The sequence below is a fragment of the Cucurbita maxima genome, unplaced genomic scaffold (genome assembly GCF_002738345.1).
Source record: "Cucurbita maxima cultivar Rimu unplaced genomic scaffold, Cmax_1.0 Cma_Scf00018, whole genome shotgun sequence".
NCBI lineage: Eukaryota > Viridiplantae > Streptophyta > Magnoliopsida > Cucurbitales > Cucurbitaceae > Cucurbita > Cucurbita maxima.
The window spans coordinates 368,918-382,396 of NW_019272034.1; the positions used below are offsets into that span (position 1 = coordinate 368,918).

General features: G+C 35.9%; 2 protein-coding genes and 1 pseudogene across 3 annotated transcripts; 1 reads left to right on the forward strand and 2 right to left on the reverse strand.

Annotated features, from left to right (window-relative positions):
- Nucleotides 1-3,094: 3,094 nt before the first annotated feature.
- On the forward strand, nucleotides 3,095-4,178 carry LOC111492979 (transcription factor bHLH87-like). The gene is made up of 2 exons (XM_023142536.1): nucleotides 3,095-3,393; nucleotides 3,733-4,178. Exons 1-2 carry the CDS (start codon nucleotides 3,129-3,131, stop codon nucleotides 4,149-4,151), a joined length of 684 nt encoding a protein of 227 aa, XP_022998304.1. The 5' UTR covers nucleotides 3,095-3,128; the 3' UTR covers nucleotides 4,152-4,178.
- A 368-nt stretch (nucleotides 4,179-4,546) lies between these two features.
- On the reverse strand, nucleotides 4,547-9,015 carry LOC111492974 (annotated as a pseudogene).
- Nucleotides 9,016-9,303: 288 nt separating this feature from the next.
- Nucleotides 9,304-11,116, reverse strand: LOC111492977 (GDSL esterase/lipase APG-like). Of its 2 annotated transcripts, XM_023142534.1 has the most exons (6): nucleotides 10,983-11,116; nucleotides 10,626-10,906; nucleotides 10,404-10,534; nucleotides 10,085-10,318; nucleotides 9,748-10,003; nucleotides 9,304-9,674 (listed from the first exon to the last, which is right to left on the reverse strand). In XM_023142534.1, exons 1-6 carry the CDS (start codon nucleotides 11,078-11,080, stop codon nucleotides 9,478-9,480), a joined length of 1,197 nt encoding a protein of 398 aa, XP_022998302.1. In that variant the 5' UTR covers nucleotides 11,081-11,116; the 3' UTR covers nucleotides 9,304-9,477. The 2 variants fall into 2 exon arrangements, with proteins under 2 accessions (XP_022998302.1, XP_022998301.1); XM_023142533.1 differs by having other exon boundaries at nucleotides 10,626-11,044.
- Between the last annotated feature and the right edge of the window lie 2,363 nt (nucleotides 11,117-13,479).

Genomic DNA, 13,479 nt, shown 5'->3' on the forward strand with positions numbered 1-13,479 from the left:
AAAAAAAAAAAAAAAAAAAAAAAAAAAAAAAAAAAAAAAAAAAAAAAAAAAAAAAAAAAAAAAAAAAAAAAAAGTGAGATTAACCTCTATTAATATCATGCTTAGCTTGGTATAGATTGGATTAGATTGAAATTATCGGACTAAGTTGATGTGATATTGTTCACTTTAGACCTCAATTTATATATATTGGTTCTACCTCTTTCTTGAGAGGCAGAATTGGGTTTAAAATATTGAGAATGAGATACTAATCTTTTTACTTCATCACCTTCAACAAAAGGACTATCTTTTTCAAACCCAAAAACTCTTTTAAGGCAAATCTTAATATCCAGACATCTGAAAGTTTGTTTCATAAAGTCGAAGAGCTGATATCCTTTTTATTTCAGATGATTGTTTGGGTTCGAACTCTTTATTTTAAGGGTATAATATGAATTACATTTATTCTTGCATTATTTGGAACAATAGATATTATTGATAAAATTGGGTCAAAAAAGTTTGGGTGATAAATAAGACAAAAAGGCCCAACATGGAAAAGTTCGGTTCGAACACTAAACTCACTTGGTCGGCCTCAAATTGAGGTTGAAGCTAGCCCTAAGGTCACCCTCACGGCATCCCCAAGTTCATGCTATTCTAATGCGGCCAATTTAATCCCTTTTTAACCTAATTAACCTAATTCGAAAATGAGTCCATGAAATTCTATAATAATATATAAATGCCCATTCTTCTACTGAAAAATGGTAAATTCTTTCCACACTTCAATTCTCTCCCCTAATTTAACTTCAATTCTAAAACTCCTTCCATAAGTTTATAATTAACCTCTTAGACAAAATTTTGAGCCAAGATCGCTCTTTAAAGACTTTAGAGTTCTTTCCTTTTAGTTTAGTTTAATTTATGGCTATGTTTTAAGGGGAAGCTATGTTTTATGAAAGTTTAAATGAAGTCTTTCCGCATTCATGTTTATGATAGGTAGACAGTAGTGACCTTAAATTAAGTATAAAATTACCGGTCGTTACTCTTTAAAGACCTTAGCTCAAACTTGTTCACGCACGCATTTGTTCGTATTTGGTTTGTTTTCGTAAGTTTCAACTCTAATTTTTTTGGGAACTTGGACTCATTCTCCGACTACAATTTACCGTACTTCAATATTTAATTTACATAGTATTTGATATACGACCAAATGTTATGACCCTACTAGACTTCAACTTCAAAAACATGTAACGTGTAGGAATAACTTTTGGGATGACAGCAACTTTGAATTTAATAAATTTAGGAAAAATAAGAATTCAATACTATTCTTTTAATAAAATCTTGTTCCAATTTAGGGAAAAAAAAAACAAAAAATAGTATTGAAAAAGTCAAAGTAATGCAATTAAATTATAAGTAGGGTCTCCTTGTAGGGTAGTCTCTAATATATATATATATATAAATAAAAGCATTTAAATATATATTTAAATGTTATGAAACTTGCTATAAAAATTTTAAAATATAATTAAAAATAGAGATATAAACTTTAGTGGGTGAAATTTTTTTGTAATGATTTAATAAAATAAGTCGAGTTACATTGTCGAGTACAACCATAAATAATGATATTAAAACTTAGGTCCTAAATCTATAATTTAAAAAATTAATAATAATAAAATTATTAAATGGGCCTTAGGGATGAAGGTAGTGGTCCTGCAGTCATTTTCCCTATTGAGGTGGGCCTAGGGCCCAAAATGCGACCGGAATCGTAAATGATTCAATGTATGAAGACAAAGAGGAAATTTTAATTTGTTGCGTAGCGGGAAGGAAATTGGTATCCGACAGTCGGTGGCCGGGCACTTAAATTAACGGATTGTCCCGACATGTCGATTCGTCGTTGCTTTCTCTACCAAGGTCAAGGCGCCACCGATTTTTTTTATTTTTCAGAAGGCAGGCTATATTAAATCTTTTAAATTTTAGGTTTAGAAAATAATATATAAATAAAACGACAAAATAATTTTTTTAAAGGATCATAATATAACACAAAAAATGTTGCCACTAAAACATTTCAAAATTTAAAAAATAGATAAATACACTCTTGAAAACTCTATTTAAAATTTAAATAATTAAAAAATTAATTTAGGCTCACAACCTAAAATTAATAAAATTACGAATCAAATTTAAAATCGTGATTGAAAGTTATATGACATAAAAGAGTTTGTTTTGGAGGATTAATAAAAATTCTTGTAATAATAAAAAAATAAATAAACCCATTGAACAGCGTGAGTCCCACGTGCCTCAACCGCACTCTATCAAAAAATAAACCAATCATGGAATGCCACGATGGATTACTAGTGTCGTTCACGTGTGACCCAAACATTGGTTGGATTTTTTAGGACCTCAATTTTCTTTTACAAAATTGCACATTCAAATTATTAAGAGAGAGAGAGAGAGAGAGAGAGTATTCACTCTCTTTCTATTTAAATCAATAACTGAATAATAAAAGAAATGCCAATATTAAGTTATATTTCAATACATTTTGAAAATAAAATTTTAATTATTTCCTTAAACTAAACTGCCTTATTTTTATATCTGGAGATTTCGTTCACTTTTATATACAAAATGATAAGATTAAGATAAAACGAATATTAATTATTAGAGTTTCAAAAAAGTTTTAACCAACGAACGAGAATGATCCGGCTCTCGAAAATGATTTAGGAGGCGGGGAAAAAACGGTTGATCCAAGGGGCAATGTTGATCATTTGGCCTATTTCTTTGGGGCACAAGGTCCTAGAGGAATTGATCAGTTGGGTGTGTGTATAGGTTCACTGTATGTGCCATTATCATCTCACCCTCAAATGGGCCCCTCCTTGTCTTCTAATTCACTCTCTCCCGAACCAAATGTTTTCGGAGATTTTTTAACAGCATCGATCATATTAAATTTCTATCAATATGTCCATATATTTTTTTAACTACGATTTTCTTGTTCTACCGAATTAATCCGATCGTAACTTATTGAAAAACAAAGGCAATAAAGACCATACATCATCATACTTTATGTGACATCTCATGCCCCAAATCTCCATAAATATCAACTCTTCCACGCCCACCAAACTAGCAAAGCCAGAAAGAAAGAAAAGAAGCTCAAAAAAGCTCCATAGCTTATAACAATGGATGATTTGCTTTGGAATGGCTCATGGAACAACGGAGAAGACGACGGCTGCAAAGAAAGCCTGCTTTTTTCAGACGGCTCGAGTCGTTGTTCGAGTCCTCCATTACAAGAGCTTCAAACAGTTGCAAGAATCTTGGGGTTGTCGGAGATCGAAACTCCGACGCCGGATATGAGGGCGGTGGAACTGGCTGTGGATCCCAAGTCATGGCCGGCGGGAGCTAGCCCCGGTGGACTTCTGTTGGAAGAGCTTGAAAATGACAAAGGTTCCAATTTTTGTAAGCTTGTTCACATTTGAATCTTATCCATATTGGGACATTCACACTTCAATTAAAATCCTTTTTTTTCTTTGTACTTTTAATGTTCTTACTTTTGAAGACATGCACGTAGGTATTTTGATAATCTCGTACTAAATCGAATTTAGCATTCAATTAATATATATTATATAATAAGCGTTAAATATTTAAAATATAATAATTCTTTTTTTAGAATATATATTTATTTTTTTATGGGAGTGACGTCATTATAAGTAGAAATTGCACCATGCAAATATTAGATTTATATTACCATACCATGCAACAACCCTCACTGAATTTACTATGTAGGAATTGGGGTATCTCCGTCATCTTCAACTAACTATGAAGCCGAGTCTAGTGATCGAGATCAAATCGTGTCACGAATGAAGGAACTGATATATCATGCAGCGGTGTTTAGGCCGGTGAACTTAGGGATAGAGACGGTGGAGAAGAAGAAGAGGAGGAACGTCACGATGTCGAAGGAACCGCAGACGGTGGCGGCGAGAAAACGAAGGGAGAAGATAAGCGAGAAAATTAGGGTTTTGCAGAGGTTGGTTCCTGGTGGGAGCAAAATGGACATTGCCTCCATGCTTGATGAGGCTGCAAGCTACCTCAAGTTCCTTAGGGCACAAATCAAAGCACTAGAAGGCAATGGCTACAAACTTGGCTCAAATTGCACCTCCTTCAACCCCACTATTTTTCCTTCAAATGCTTATTTTCCTTTCTAAAACCTCAAATATATTATGTCCCCAATCCATTATTGAGTTTACTTAATATTAAGAATAATGAAATATTATTCTTATATTTTCAAAATCGGGAAAATTTAAAACAATCCATGTAATCTTCAGTACATTGAAAACAAAAACTAATGTGCAGTACATATTGTCTATTTTAGCATGTTATGTATGATCGTCAGTCTCACCGTTTTAAAACGTATCTGTTAAGAACCCTTCCTTACCAATAAAAAAAAAGGTTCCTTACTAATATATGAATTGACAAAATAGCCCGTTTTGTTTTTGTCGGGGTGATAGAGTAATTAATATTGATGGGTACGTTTTAATATTTACAAAATTAGAATATTTTTTAGGTGACGGAAAATAAGAAAGGAACACAATGAGTGGTCCTGTGTCCCTTTTCTTGGCTGATCGGCACGTGGTCTATGCCCCTCGACCATTTCCCAATTGGGCAAACGGATTTTCTTGGTCTCAACACAATGAACTTGGCTTTGTTAAGTAAATATTAATCCTTCAGAATATAAACAGTAGTATTCTTAAATATGTCTTACAACAAATTCAACACCTTGCCGAAGGACCATGCTCGTAGTCGAATGTCGAGCTAATAGATGTGATAGAGTCAACTTGACGATCTTCGCATTGGTTTAACTCGAGGTTTAGACATTCCTTCAGTTCGCTCACAACTTGGTTCATTGTTGGCCTATTTGTAGGATCTGTAGTAGTGCAAGCCATTGCCATATCTACTGCTTTCCACACGGAGTTGACATTGCAACCATCTTTTATTCTCGGGTCAATTATAGAGGAGATATCTCCTTGATTAATATTGAAATCAACCCACTTAGTTATGTGACATCTTTCACTAGTTTTTATTATCACGGGTCTTCCGGAGATGAGTTCCATAACAACAATTCGAAAGCTATAAACATCGCACTTCTCTGTTAATCTAAATGATATGTGGCAACTGCAAATGAAAACCAACGAAATGCTGTCAACTAAACACAGTTCATCTCTTTTATAACGACAAATTTGAAGTACATACTCGGGATCAAGGTAGCCAGGAGTGCCAGCCACTTTGGTAGTCACATGGGTGGCATCACCATCGATAGGGAAAGCCCTGGATAGCCCAAAATCAGCCAGTTTTGCTTGTAAATGTTCGTTCAATAGAATGTTGCTTGGTTTGATATCTCTATGTATTATTGGCGGCCTGCAACCATTATGCAGATATTCCAGACCGGCAGTTTTTTTTTTTTTTTTTTTACCAATATCATCTGAAAGGGAAATGAAAACAAAACTGATTTACTATGCATCATTCACATGCTCACCTTGTGCTGAATCTAGTGCTATTTGAAGTCTGTCTTTCCATCTTAAAACCTGTCCTTTTCCACCTGTACAGAATTCATCAGTGAGATTTTAAAACGTGTCCGTTAGGGAGAGCCTCACTTTGGAATGTTTCGTTCCCCTCTCCAACCACCTTGAGGGCCCAATGCCGTTGCTGGCACACCACTCGAAATGTGGTTCTGATACCATTTGTAACCGCCAAGTTCACCACTAGTAGATATTGTTTGTTTTGGCTCGTAACCTATCGCTGTTAGCCTCACGGTTTTAAAATGCAGCTACTAGACTCTCTCCATAGTAGACGTATTTTAAAACCGTGAGGCTGACCACATCATGTAGTAGACCAAAATAAACAATATCTACTAGTGGTAGACTTGGGCGGTTACAAATGGTATCAGAGCCAGACATTGAGCAGTGTGCTAACGAGGACGTTGACCCCTAAGGGGGGTGGATTGTGAAATCCCACGTCGGTTGGAGAGGAGAACGAAACACTCCTTACAAGGGTGTGGAAATCTCTCCCTAACAGACACGTTTTAAAATCGTGGGACTGACAACGATACGTAATAGGTCAAAGTGGATAATATCTGTTAACGGTGGGCTTGGAATGAAGCGTACCTAAAAGGAGTGATCCGATGTTTCCTCTGCCCATATATTCATAGATAAGCCCCATTTTCTCCTCGCCCTCATTACAATATCCAACTAAGCTAGTCAAATTTCTGTGATGAACTCTTAACAGAATATCAACCTGCCATGATTTTTCTCAAAGTGTTTAACAACATTAAGTAAAAAAAAAGCCAAATGGGGTTGAAGAAATGTCATTGTATTGTTAAAACAACATGCCTCGGATTGAAATTCTCGATAACCTTGAGCTGACTTTGCAGATAATATCTTTACCGCTACTTCAGTGTTACCAATGAGACCATAATAAACTTTTCCAAAGCCTCCTTCACCTAGCAGCGTTTCAAAATGATGGGTCATTTCTAAGATACTCACATATGAATATCTTCGACTTGGCTGCTGCTCCAATGGCTCGGGTGGTTGAAGTTCAAAACCAGAGTTTTGTGGTGAATGAGGCTTCACCATCACAGGAGCTATAACAATTAAAAATTTAATGTAAGTTCTTGGTGTTCAATGTAAGAAACAATCAATAAACAACCTACTGAGATACCTTTAGAACTTGTTCTTCGCCGGAAAAAGTAGCAGTAGATTGAAGCTAAAATCAGCAATATGATAATAACACCACCAACTGCTGCTAGAATTGGAATTAGTATATTGGTACTCTTCTTTTTCTCGCTTGGCTCTGTCACATACAGATTTGGGTTCCCATCCAAGCTGGTGAAAGAAATATTTATGCAAGTTAAGTTGATATCAGAGGATTGACTAGTTGATATCAGTTGCATGGTTTAGTAAGTTCAAAGGACAACCTTAGTGAAAAGGAAGCTTTGTTCTTCTTGTCAATAAGTGCAGCAGGAACTTGTCCAGGTAGGTTGTTTCCTGATAAGTTTCGACAAAATTATATATATAGTCAATGTTGAGAATGGTTGGGAGAGTCCCACATTGGCTAATTTAGAGAACGATCATGGATTTATAAGTAAGGAATACTATTTCCATTAGTATGAAGCCTTTTGGCAAAGCGTCCCCAAAACAAACCCGTGAGAGCTTATTCTCAAAGTGGACAATATCATACTATTATGGAGGGTCGTGATTCCTAACCGTCTCGGATGGATTAATTAATGAAGAACAGAGTAAACTTACAAAATCCTCAAGAATGGCATGTCAGCTAGAAATTCTGGCACTGTTCCGCTTAGGTTATTGTTTGACAGATTCCTGAAATGAGCGATGAAACTCTTGTTTGAATAACTTGTTGGCAAGTTTCAAGATATTCAGATCTTGCTGTAGAATCAAACACTTAAAAACCTCGAGCTTTAGTAGATTAGCTATGTTGTTTGTAATTTTTCCGGCCATTCAGTAGATGTCAAGTTCCTGATAAGAGTTATATTCAAGTAAAGTAATCACTCTTGCAAATCTAAAACCTTTTAATGTTGGGGCACTCACAAGCCTGTGATTCTAGGAGGCTTTGAACCATCATCATATTCACAGGTAAGAGCCCGCCAAGCTAATGCTTCTGGGGCACATGGATCTCCTTGCCAATCTTCTATTTTAACCTCATAAAATTTCTGGATGGATTCAATAGCATCGACTGCATAGAACACAATGGATCAGGGAGGTAAACATTTACAGACACAAAAGAATGAAAATATACAATATTACCATCTCCTTGATCTGTGGTTGGTTGTTCAAAGTTCATGACTTTAAAGATCTCAAGCGCATTCAAGATGGGTGGGAGAGATGAATCTTCAGTCCTAATCAAATTAACTATATGTCTCCCACTAATAGGAAAGGGTTCTTGGCTATAGATGACAGTTTCTGTGAGATACGCCGGGGACAAATCCCCACTATAAAAAAGCTTCTCATTGTGATAGATCTTGAAGGTTTTAGACAGGGATGTTTCAAGTTCAGCGAAATATAAGTATATATAGAATTGGATAGATTGATCAGGATCACTCCAAGGTATTATCATGGGTGCACTTTCATTTGCCACTGTGGAGGCTGTCTTAAGCACTGAAGATGGTGCTTTAAAGCCTATATTATCGTTGTTGTTTACTGGAGAAGAGGTACTTATTGGAACCCATTCAGACACCGGGGTTGGTGGACTCCAAATACGATCATAATCATCATCTGGGTATCTAAAAACTTCTAACTATAATGAGAAAACATTTCAAAAAAAACGCATAGAAACATGAAATGGTCACTTACCGAGTGAATGTTTTGTTTTCTCCAATATCCATTCTCAAGAAGGTGGCTAATGATCCAGACACAGTTTTATAGCTTGATAGTTCCAAAGGCCTGAACTCCAAGGCAGAAATTAAGGGCGTCCCTTTATCAGTATTGACAAGACAAACTTGTGCATTATTTGAAGTTGTGATGTGAATGATCTCTTCGTGTATGATATTCTCTGGGAGTTCTAGTTTCACATTGACCCACAAGTTTGGTCCAAAGTGCAAATCAAATTCAGGAACAGTGTTTTTAGCATCATAATTGTCATACAAGAAACTAGCTGGAATCAAATAGTTCCAACTTTCACGGGAACGTTGTAACAGTTCCTTGTTCCTTGAGGGAAGCTTCTTAAATTCCATAGCTGTTTCTGTACATTAGACAATCCACTACTTGATGGTAAACTTGTTATGATGCCAGTGTTGATAAACTCTGAATCTGGAACATAATTTAAACCTGTAATTGGCTCTGTGTAGCTAGAGTTGGATCCACAGTCAATACTGATAAAGCCTGAAACAATTATATAACCAAGAACACTGATACCCCAAATCATAGAAAGGCTGTTGTCGTAGCACATACACACAAACATGGCAATACAAACCTTGTTGACTCTGGGCATAACCCAATTGCAGAAGAACAAAAGTGGGTAGAAAACCCAAGAGGAAGCGTATGAAGCTCCTCCCCATGATTCTATTAGTCTTTGAGCATATACATTGAGGCATTTCCTCCGATCCACTTGTTTTATTGCTAAACCAATTAGTCAACTTCGCTCAAGTTGAGTTTTGATTACAAAAACATCATTTTCTCAGACATAGTCAACCTTAGACTTGGCAATGAGCCAGTTTGATATGTTCCAACTTGAAAGGATAACTTATTTTATTGGTCAAAAGTCAACGAAATTGAGACCGTGAGACATTCGTTTGGTTGGAGGTTTTGTTTAAGATGTCTAGGAATGATTAGAAGGAAATGAAACGACTAGGAGTAAATAGAACAAATTTAATGCAATGTTTCAGCTCACAAAGGAAGTTTTCGCTTATAATATGGAGTAAATAGAACAAGTTTGCTCAGATACATAATTAAAACACACTACAAATTCTTGCAATGCAGATGATTTGAAGCAAATGAAGAAGAACAGCCCATGATTAATGATCTAGAGGAGAGAAAATCCCTGGAGAATCAAGGCATCAGCAAGAACTTTATTAGCAGCCTCAGAAGGATGCACACTATCCCAAAACACATATTGAGTTGCATTAGAACAGCTTCCCCCCAACGACTTGGGATTGCACAAAAGTGATGTTGTCTCCACTGTCCCTGTTCCACAGCACCCTTTTCTGGCTTCCATGAAACCTAACCAAAACAAAAACATGAGAAAATTAGTGATCCCTTTTGCTTCTTTCTGTTGCTTCATTCAAAGCCTTACCGTTTTTTGATGGAGAATTGATGACATCGAAAAGTGGCTTGTAAATGTCAAAGATCACAATTCTAAAACCAGGAAGCTGCTTTTTCAGAGTTTCTGCTGCAGAATTCAGCTTCTTGTTGAAGGCTTGCGCATCAGTATTGATCTTTGAGACACACCCACTTTGGTGGTTGCCAAACAAGGTGAGAGCAGCAGGAAAGCAGCCTAATGGAGGAAGTGAAGTCACTCCAATTCTCCTAGCTCCTAAACCATATATGTCCTGTTTTTTATAACATAAATGCATTGATCATCCATCATATTTCATGCGGTGAACTTAGCCATGAATGTTGTAAGAACATACCTTGATAAATGTTGTAAATGCTGCTATGAGCATTGAACCGTACTGATCGGCAGTGTAGAGCTTGTTAATGTAAGGATTGATGTAATAGTTCTGCAGATAATCTCCACTTCCTGCACTTAGCAAGTAGAGTGCTTCCTTGATAATGGAGCCTGATTTCTCATTGCCTGCTACCTTAGCCAGCTTGGCTTGGTACTCCTTGAACAATCCAACTTGTTGAGGCAGTGAGAGTGCATGCTGTTTACCAAGTTCAAAGTAAAAACTAAGTACAGGACAAGGAGATTGGAATGGCTTCCAAGATCAGAAGTTAAAACATTCTTACATTTGAGAGGGCAGCATTCTCATCATAACCAGAGGCAGCAGAGGCAAAATTGACTCCAATGAGAAGATTCTTGCCGGATGCCTCTGGGCTAAGGTATGGCAATGGAAAGGACTTAAATCCTAAACTTTGAGCTGAAGAACCAGAAGAACCAGAAGAACAGGAAGTTTATCCAACCATTATGTAAGGCCAAATGTGTGTAAAGTTTATCAAACTATTACGTACCAGTGAAATCAGTAGCAAGTTTTCCATTGCAAAACCTGCCAGTGGGCTGATGATTCACAAAGTCCTTTCCATATGGAGGGTAATTGGCCTTGAAAATAGTGTAAAGATAGTTGTTGTTTCCCACATCCACAGCAGAATCACCAAAAGTAATGATAGCAGGCACCAAAGTTGTAGAGTCTTGAGCATTTCCACACACAAGCAAGAACGCTAAGAACAACACCAACACTTGGCTAATAATAGAATCCATCTTTCTTCTTTGGTGCTGTGATTTGCAACTGAACCTTGAATTATAACTTGACCCTTTTATTGAAGGAAGCTGGAGGTTGAGTCTGGAGGCCTGTGTTAATGAAGAAATACTGTAATGAACAAAATTTTCCCTTGGCTTTCTTTGCTTTCCTGCAACCATTATGAACAAAATTATTAGCTGGGAAACTGTGAATGAATGCATGCAGCATTTAATGGAAAGGTTGGGAGAGGTAGTTGGGTGATACTGATAAATGATGGTTATGATATGAGTTAAAGCTTCATGAGCTTGCATGTGCAGGAGTTAATATGATTGTGGAAATGGGAAATCACTGTACTATCGGTGCTTAACAACTATAACGTGAGTAATATGAATAGTTATAAAGTCTATAGCTTATGTTCTGAGATCACGCACCGATTGGAGAGGGGAATTAAACATTTTTATAAGGGTGTGGAAACTTCTCTCGACTAGACACGTTTTAAAATTGTGAGGCTGATGATGTTGATACGTAACAGGCCAAAGCAGACATTATCTACTAGAGGTGGGTTTGGGCTGTTATAAATGGTATTAGAGTCAGACACCGGGCGGTGTGCCAACAAGGACGCTGATTCCAAAAGGGTAGATTGTGAGATCCCACATCGATTGGAGAGGGGAACGAAACATTTCGTATGATGGTGTGAAAATCTCTCCTTAGTTGACGTGTTTTAAAATTATGAGACTGAAGTCAAAAGAGATAATATCTGCTAATGGTAGCTTGTGCTGCTAACTTATCCATTTCAAAACGGACGGTTGGTTTCCATCGGTCAAAGAGACAGGAAGATTGAAAGAGGCAGAGCTATGAGGGTGGGTAGGTAGGAAGAAGCCTTGCAGACATTAAAAAGCTAGAAAGTTGAGAGGCAAGCAAAGTGACAGCAGAAAGAACAGCAGCCTGTGATGAACTATGGATTCATGGAAAGCAGAACAGGAAGGATAGGTGTCCCCTGCTGATTGGTTCAGGGATTGTCTGCACACAGAATCATGTGATTGTCTGTATAGTATATACATTGAAGCTCATGCTTGCCTACACCTGCTGATTGAGGATGACCATCAAAGCTTGGAAGAAAAAGCAGCTTTCAGAGGTCTAAAAGGGACAGATAGCTAAATAGAAGAAACAAGGAAATAAAACTAGTCCTTATTAGACAACAAAACCAAGCAATAACTAAGGAAACATGACCCTACCTAAACCTTTTACTTTATCTAAAAAAATATTTCAATGGATCCTTAAATTTTTTTAAAATCTAAAAACACTTAAACTTTAAAAAGTTTAATTATTACTCTTTTAACGGTTTAAAATGTTCAAAAATGTCATTACCATTAGTAATATAATTTTAATAGTAGTATTACATGTTAAATTTTTTTATTGTCAATGTATGATTGAAAACTGACTATTAACATTTCATATAGATTATCTTCAAACCTATTAATGTTACCTTTGAAAGTTCATGACGCGGTACCATCGTTAATGGTATTTTTGAACTGTTTTACAAAATAATTGAATAATTTTTATGAGTTTTTTAAAAAAGTTTAAAAGTGAAACTTTTGAAAACTCAACATATTTTTAAAATACTTGCAAAAGTTAAAAGGTACTATAAAACCCTTGTAAATGTTTTTTATTTTTTAATTTTAAGGGTATTTTTTTAGACTTTTCTTCTGAGTATTATTAAAACTTTTAAAAGTCTAAGGATATTTTTTAGACAAAGTATCAAGCTTAAAGGTAACATGAAAGAAACTAAATTATTCACGAACAAAATCTTAGCTATTTAATAAATATAAAATTTGATTCTCGAAGGATTTGCTTATTCTTAAAAATATTGAATATACTTTTAAAGTCAAGAGATCTATTAAGTTAAAGTTTTAGGAACATTTGAAAATAAATTTGTTTCACTTTTTTTTTTATCACAAATATAATTAATTTTTTAACCTCAAAATTTAGACTAAAAAAAAGATCATCGATTTTTGATATATTTAGTTAACCTATAAGGAAAAGCATAAGGTGAATTTCCCGGTTAAGAGAATGGTTAGGTGTGGAGCATAGCAGCCAGCCACACAAAAGATAATATGAATTACATGACATTAACCTTCTTCAAAATTTACTTTCTAGAAGACTTTGGATATCTACGACATACTTATTTGGATGTCAAGGTAACTAATCTTAGCTAGGTGGCTACCACGATTTGAACTTATTCCCTGTGGTGGCATGGTTTCTACTTGATTAGTGACGATGGTGTGATGTTTCGAGCATATGCAGAAGAATATTCTCATGTCCAATTTGAGAACACTTGATCTTCATGTTCCCAAGTTAACAAAATAATGACAGACACACGACATGGTTCCACCAGGTTCAACATCAATGGTAAAGTCTTACAGTACACATATGGCACATGAGTTCTAAGCAATTCTAGGTGACAAGATCAGGAAGTCATGGTTATATTGACAGTTATATATAATACAAGTTACTGCTAAAACAATGAATCCATTAGCTAACCAGCTAAGTCTATGATTATAGGCTTTTCAAAAGGTAGATTCTTCTTTCTTGTCCCTTTTTTTTTTTGGGGGGGGGGGGGGGGGGGG

Excerpts from the sequence above, each read along its gene's own strand:
- LOC111492979 (XM_023142536.1), top strand. The coding sequence starts at position 3,129 with ATGGATGATTTGCTTTGGAATGGCTCATGGAACAACGGAGAAGACGAC. Across the intron at positions 3,394-3,732 it reads AGAGCTTGAAAATGACAAAG|GAATTGGGGTATCTCCGTCA; the intron begins GTTCCAATTTTT and ends TTTACTATGTAG.
- LOC111492977 (XM_023142533.1), bottom strand. The coding sequence starts at position 11,031 with ATGGTTGCAGGAAAGCAAAGAAAGCCAAGGGAAAATTTTGTTCATTAC. Across the intron at positions 10,319-10,403 it reads AGAATGCTGCCCTCTCAAAT|CATGCACTCTCACTGCCTCA; the intron begins GTAAGAATGTTT and ends CTTGGTAAACAG. Across the intron at positions 9,675-9,747 it reads CAATTCTCCATCAAAAAACG|GTTTCATGGAAGCCAGAAAA; the intron begins GTAAGGCTTTGA and ends TGTTTTGGTTAG.